At 56.3% G+C, this 6,808-nt stretch overlaps 1 protein-coding gene across 1 annotated transcript; it reads left to right on the forward strand.

Moving 5' to 3' along the window:
- Positions 1 to 157: 157 nt before the first annotated feature.
- LOC112548849 (maestro heat-like repeat-containing protein family member 2B) lies at positions 158 to 6,802 on the forward strand (the record flags this gene model as incomplete). Its single annotated transcript, XM_025195598.1, has 14 exons — positions 158 to 344; positions 925 to 977; positions 1,619 to 1,726; positions 2,082 to 2,201; positions 2,435 to 2,557; positions 3,492 to 3,644; positions 3,995 to 4,021; positions 4,209 to 4,331; positions 4,744 to 4,823; positions 5,211 to 5,346; positions 5,497 to 5,592; positions 5,959 to 6,063; positions 6,246 to 6,369; positions 6,776 to 6,802. Coding segments are annotated over exons 1-14 (1,462 nt in total), but the record flags the coding sequence as incomplete, so codon positions are not given.
- Between the last annotated feature and the right edge of the window lie 6 nt (positions 6,803 to 6,808).

Raw genomic sequence — 6,808 nt, forward strand, 5'->3', positions numbered from 1 at the left:
TCCCTTCCCTTTGCAGAGCAGAGCCAGGCTCTGCCCCTGCCTCGCAGCCTGCGGAGGGGCATGCAGGATCAGCCTAGCACAGCACTTCAGCCTGTGTCTGATTGCTGAATGCTCTGGCCACGTATGGTGGAGGCCAGTTTCCCTCCTAGAGAAAGCCATGGAGTCCCACTCCAGAGCTGAGCCCCTGTTTCTCTCGTGCTGTCAGGTGGTTGCCTCAGCCCTGGGTGACAGCAGCCGCGCACATTCTGCCCTGCGGGCACTGTGGGCTCTGCACCGCACGATCCACCCTGCTGTTGGAGAGCAGTGGAGGGTCCAGATTCCCATCCTGCTCTCGACTATTGAAGGTAACAAGCAAGGAAGGAGCACAGTATCTCTGCAGAATGGAAAGGGAGAGGGGAGGGGAGGTTGCAGCCTCCTGGAGCCCCCCGTGGCACCGGTCCCCTCTGCAGCATCGCATGCTTGAGAGCTTCTACTCTTTGCCAGGGGGGGGCGAATCCAGGGGCTTGACAACATGGAGGGTGATGGGACCCAGGGTAGGGTTTGCCCATGAAGCGCTCCATCAGATTAACCACTCTCCTGCAGTTCTCTGAACTCTTGGGAGGTTTCTGTTGCCAGAGGAAACCTCTGTGCACGTTGCCTTTCTACGAAGCCCAGTCCTGTACTGTGCTGTGCTGAGCACATCCGTGAGGTGCTGAGCACCCTCCATGCCCCTTATGGCCATTTCTGCAGGGACTGGTCATGCACAACTTTCAGACATGCCAGCAGGGTATATACTAGAGCGCAGGGCCTGTGACCTTGGGATCCCAGGAGGTGCCTGGGTGCGGATGCAGGAGTTGCTAAAGACTTGATGCCCAGGGAGGCAACTAAGACTCTTCTTCAGTGCCTATGGCAGTGACACCCTTCTTGTTTGCCTCCCCCCTTCAGGAAATCCTGAGACCTCCCAGGACAATGTGTGGTGGGAGCACCTGCTGCTGAAGGTACAGGATGGCTCTCAGAGCTGCTGTTGCAGCCAGCCAGGGCTGTCTGAGAAGGGAGGGTTCCCTCATGCCTCAGGGAAATGAGGTGATGAAAGTCAATAACCCAGCAAGAGTCCAACTTGGAAGGTTTGCCAGTGTCCTTGAGTTTGGATTGGCATCTAGAGTTGTCCATTTGGGATCCTCCAGCCTTTCCGTACAGTCTTTGAGCTCAAGAAATGGAAGGAGATGTGGCCTTGGTTGGGGGCTTCTGCAGTTCCCAGGTCCTATCACAATGCAAGCTCAACACAACAAAGCACTGAAGTCCCTGGCAGTTGGAGGTGCCTGTTGTAGAGCCCACAGCGCCTTTTTGACGTGATCCAGTCTCCCCCCTCTACACAATCTCTCCCCAGTGGACAGCTTTCTTGGCACAATCTCTTCCACATTTCTGTCCACTGGTGTCAAGGTTGTGAGGGATCCTTGGGCAGAGATGAGATGGGGAGAGCAAGAAGCAGGAAGATCCTAGGGTGTCCACCTGTAGCACTCTCCAAAGGCTCCCAAGTCTCCCTGTGAGACTCGGGCGCTAGGAAGGGCACAGCAAAGGAGGACGACAGAGACTCAGCCCATGCACCCAACCCTTTCTTTCCCTTCGCTTGTGCCCTCAGTTCCTGAACGTGACACTGAAGAGCATTGATGACGATGCCTGGAGCAGCCGGCTGAGCCTGGAGCTGCAGCACCAGACAGCCAGTTATGCCTGCTCCTCCCCGGAGAAGGTGCGTGCTCTTGGCAACGGCTGGGTTTCTGCAGCTGTTTGGTGGTGCTGTGGCAGGATGCTGCAGAGAGTTTCTCTCCACAGTTTGCGCTTTTCCGTTCTATTTTTTTGATCAAAAGCATTGTCCTTGGTCATGTGCTCTCTTCACTGACCCAAAGGGAGTGCTTACCGGGGCTCTTTCTCTGTCTTTAGCTGCCATTTCCCTGCAGAGTGGGGCCAGGTATTTGGTGTGTGGGTGCTGGGGCTGGACTCTCTTGGCCCTTCCTAGGGATGGGTGTGTTTCTGGGCAGTTCTTGTCCTGACCAGCAGGCTGCTGTGTTCCCAGCTCTTTGGTGATGGTGGTCTCCTTCTTTCAGAGTTTCCTATATAAGGCACTTGGTACCACCTTGGCCTCTTGCCAGGATGTTGCCCATGTGAAATCCCAGCTCCAGAAATCTCTGAAGGGCACAGATTACATGAACGCTGCTGAGAGAGAGGTGAGGACCCTGTTCTCTCCAGACATATCAGGTCCTCCCGTGTCCTCACTTCTCTGTTGCTTTGTGTCTCGGGTTTGTTTGCTTCGTGGCCTTCCCTTGTCCTTTCCCTCAGACAGCCCCCTGCCGTGTTGCAGGCCGGGCGGGCAGGTCTAGTATCGGGGAGATGGGGAGGACTCTCGGGTCTGTCAGCCAGACAGTCCTGCTCGCTCACCAGTGCGTTTCTTGGGTTCCAGCACGTTGTGACCATCCTGGCATTCTCAGCCGAGGGCCACCTGGACCTCGCCCTGGGCACGCTGGAGGACTTTGGTGCGGCTCTGAGTAAAGTGCAGGTGTCTGGGATAGTCGGCCGCCTGCAGGTAATGGAGCTGGGGGGTTTCTCACACTTCCTTCCCCTAGAAACCCTTGAGAAGAACAGCTTGGCAGTGGCTCCTCTCCCTGGTAATGCCCTCTCCCGGGGAACATGCTCCACATCAGGTCTCCAGTGATACAGAGGGGAACACAGTTTCTACTACTCACGTTTTTCATGTCCCAGGTTAATGGGTCAACAGTTAACCAGCCCCTTTCAGGCACTGAGGCAACTACATCTGATGTTCACCCAGAGAAAGAGATTGTGTCTTTCTCACATCTTTCAGTCAGCCATGGGAGAGGAGACATGAGCCCTGTTGCCCAGCCTCAAAGTACCAGCTCCGAGTGCATGATCCACATGCCCCAAATGCTGTAAAATGGGCCCTAAGGTTCTCCTCTAGGGCTCACCCAGCCCAGCGGAGCCACCACCATGGCTGAGCTGAGCACCTCAGCGCTCACAGGTGTTTAGGTCCAGGCCGCATCCAGCAGGGTGTTCACGGTGCCCCAAACACCTGCCGAGAGCTTCAGCTTCAGCTTCTGCGCAAAGCACAACAGGCAGAGCCGCCTCCTTCACACGGACAGACCTGCCGCAGCCTTCCTGATGCATTGTGCCCAGGGACTCCTTACTGCCAAATACATGAGGCGGCCCTGGCACAATGCATCTGCTGCCCCAGTTCCTGTGGGTCACAAACTCTCCCCCGCCCCTGCCCCGACTTCCATGGCTCAGAGCGGCACTGCAGCTCTCTCTGCCCGAGTCACCCAGGCTGCAGGACAGAGAAGATGGGGCATCTGAAACAAAGCACTGATGATGGTGCTGTCAGAGCTGTGGGTCTCCTGTGACTGGCAGGGAGAGCCGGTATTGCTGCTGGGCAACTCCTTGGTCAGCAGTGACTCCTACTTGGGGGGCAGAAGGCATGGGTGTGAGTGTCGTGTCACCCTGTGCAGGACTATCACCAAGGGAAAAGAGCCAGGACCCACAGGGCCTTGATACTGGCCTACAGCCGAATTGCTGTCCATGCCCCCCGAACACAGCTGCTCCCCCGCGTGGAGCATGATATCACCAGGAAGGTCCTGCAGTATTACATGACCAGCTGCCAGGTAAGAGCCTGGCACTGCACCATGTCGGGAAGAGGCCTGCCATGGGACTGATGTCTCCTTTGCACTTGGGTGCCTAGAGAGGCTCTGACTGTCTGATCCTCCCCCTGAACTCACGCCTGTGATGAGCATCCATGTTAATCCTTCTGGGATGATGTGCAGTGGGAGGGACCCACGCATGGAGCGTGCTGGGATAGACGCTCCTGACATCCTGTCCTGCGCTGGAGCGGGGCACGCATTCATGCCCTTGCACTGCTCAACACTCCCCGGCCCAGCCCTGTTTTGGACCTGGCAGGGAGCTGTAGTCTGGAGCCGTCCAGGCATTGACGGTTGTTTTGCATTTCACTTCCCAGGTGCTTGGCATCAACTTTGTCAATAAGGTAAATGTTCAGTGACCCCAGCTCTGCCTGTGCTCTTCCCAGACCCTACCTGCAGGAGGCACAATGACCTTCCCCAGGCGGGAGTCCCTGCTGCTGCTGCCGTGCTTCTCATATGAGATGGGCATGGGCCTGGGGATCTTGGCCATTCCTCATCCCCATCTCCTTGTTGTTCCCCCATGAAATTCAGGACCCGGACTTAAAGCTGACCCTCATCCGGTCGGTCACTGAGATCAGCCGTGCCATCCAGGACGCAGACGACTCCCAGAGCTTCCAGTTTGCTTACAAAGAGGAGCTCCTGGGGTACTTGCTGGTGAGTGGGAGGAGCCCTGGGGGCCCAACTGCAAAGGCCCTCGTGGGAACCTAATGGGACGGGTTTCCCTGGGAGCAGCTGTTTCATGCCCTGGCTATGATGGGATTCTTGGAGCCTCATGAGGGGTCTGCTTGGGGCCCAGTAAGCTGGTGCCCCTCGAAGCTTTGTAGGCAATGCTGCATTGCGGGCTGCTCTTGGAGGGCCCGGCTGTGTCTGGCAAGTGACTGGAGTACAGCTCGGTGCCCTCTGCACCGATGCCGTCGACCTGAGCAGGATCCTGGGGCGGTAGCCAGCACAGCCCTGGCTCTGTTTACGGCTCACCTGGGAGGGCAGCCTGGTGGGTTTGTGGGGGGAAGCTCTCTGCTTCCCACATCCATGTCCCCTGTGTCGTGTCTCCGTTTCTGCCTTTTAGGACTTCATGAAAGAGGAACCAATGGATTCCTTGGCCTCTCCTGTTCGCCTCAGGGCCATGCTTGCCATTAAGCACCTGAGGTAGGTGATTCCTGCCCTGGCCCTTGGCACTGGGATGCCCTGGTCAGAGCTGAGCTCCTTCCTTAATCCTCTGCTGTTCTTCCCATCAGATCTGGAGCTGAGAGACACCTGCAGGGCTCAGGTCACAGGCTGCTCTCACTGCAGCTGGGGTCAGAGGGTGTGAATGTGTTTGGTCCACTTGGAGATTTGGACTTGAAAGACTTGGTGGTGGTGGTGGTTGTGGGACAGCTAGCAGTGGTTGGGGGGAGTGCCAGGAGCTTCTCAGCTGCCAGGTCCAGCGGGGTTTGGATTTCGGGTTCTAGGTTCAGATCATATCTTAGCACCCACTTTCCCTGGGGGCTGGCAGGCAGTGTGACAGGGCTTTTCGTCCTCTCTTTCTTCTGCCAGCAAGGTGAAACCCTCGCTAAATCGGGATGAAAACAGAAACATCCTGGATGACTGCTTAAAATGCCTGCTGCCTCTTCCAGCTGTTCAGCAGCTGAGGGAAGAGGGTGAGACCTCTCAGGACTCTGTCCAAGTACAGGTACACCTAGGCAGCATCACCTGCTGGGACCTGCTCCCCAGCCTGCTCTGGGTCCTGGCAGTCACCCCTGGCCTCCCTAGAATGGTTCTGGGTTTTGTGACGCATGCTCCCGCTGGCCCTGAGCTTCCCTCTTCTGTCTCCTGCTTGCAGGCACTGCACGAGTTGTCCATGCAGGCCTTGGGCGAGCTCATGAGGGGCCTCCTTGAAGAAGACCCCACTGAGAATTGGTTCATGGAAATGTTCCATGTGAGTAGCCAGCAGGAGCAGGCAGAGCTCTCTTCCTGGGGAAGGGGAAGCGGGGCAAAAAACAGGGAGGAAGGTTTCCCTCGGCAGGGCAAATGAGAGGGGAGTCTCCCAAGGTGTCCTTGAGGCAATGCATAGTAATTCCCTTGCATCCCGTTGACATCCCTAGTAGCTGCATCTTCTTGTGCCATGGTCACTCAGCAGCTCCTCTGGCTTCAGGGGAATTAAAGTCTGCCTGGGGTGTATCCAGCTGATAAAAGAACCAGCTTGCTTGGAGGGATTTCAGTGGTGATGGTGATGTCTGCTGTTGAAATGGTTCCTCTGAGATGTTGTAAAGGTTCCTCTGACAGTAGTTTGCTCTCCCAACAGCTGCTTGAGCCGTGGATCTTCTCTGACAAGGAGTGGGAGAGAGAGAGGGCCTTGCAGGCCAGCTCCCAGCTCCTTGTTGCCTATCAGGAGACAGTCTATTGCAGAGTAAGTATGGTCTAACTCTTGCCTTGATGTCCTCATGGCAGCCTCACCCTGAGATGTAGAAAGCTCCCCTAGCAGACAGGGCCCCACAGGGATGCATTCCCGTTTTCACCTTCCGAGGATCATACATCTGAATATCACAGACACAGGCACGTGTCATTCATTTCTTTTTCCTTTTTCCTCAGCTACAAGAGCCTTTGGAGCAGTTTGGGTCCCTGCTGGGGCTGCTGGCACCATACACTTGCACCTCTCTTGCTGCATCCCGCCTGTGGGCCGCCGACTGCATTTTCTGCCTTCTGCAGCTACAAGGTACGGGCACTCTGAGTAGTGCAAGTGACTCTGCCCCTTTTCTCCCTCTGGTAATGCCTACTCCTCTGCTCTGTCCATTCACTGCTAGTCTAATGACACCGGAAAAGCACCTCAAAAGGGCCACGGCTGGCCCTTGGAAGATCTCCTCCTAGGAGAGAAGAGGTGCGTGGTGTGAAGGGCCTGACCCTCCTTTGGGAAGTGTGAAAAGAAGCCCCGCTAGCAGAAATGGGGAGAGGATTGTAGCAGCTCTGATCCCGCTGCACCTCTGACCCCACTGAAGTCACTCAGACCTCAAACATCATCCTTGGACCACACTGCCCATGACACCGCACATGGTTCCTCCATGGAGCCACGGTTCTGTTTCAGACATCATTACAGCACGTTTTCCTCCTTATTTTCATTCCAGGCCAGGCCAGGACAATGGATGCAGCAGAGGGGG

This window comes from Alligator sinensis, unplaced genomic scaffold (genome assembly GCF_000455745.1).
Source record: "Alligator sinensis unplaced genomic scaffold, ASM45574v1 scaffold2479_1, whole genome shotgun sequence".
NCBI classification, from domain to species: domain Eukaryota; kingdom Metazoa; phylum Chordata; order Crocodylia; family Alligatoridae; genus Alligator; species Alligator sinensis.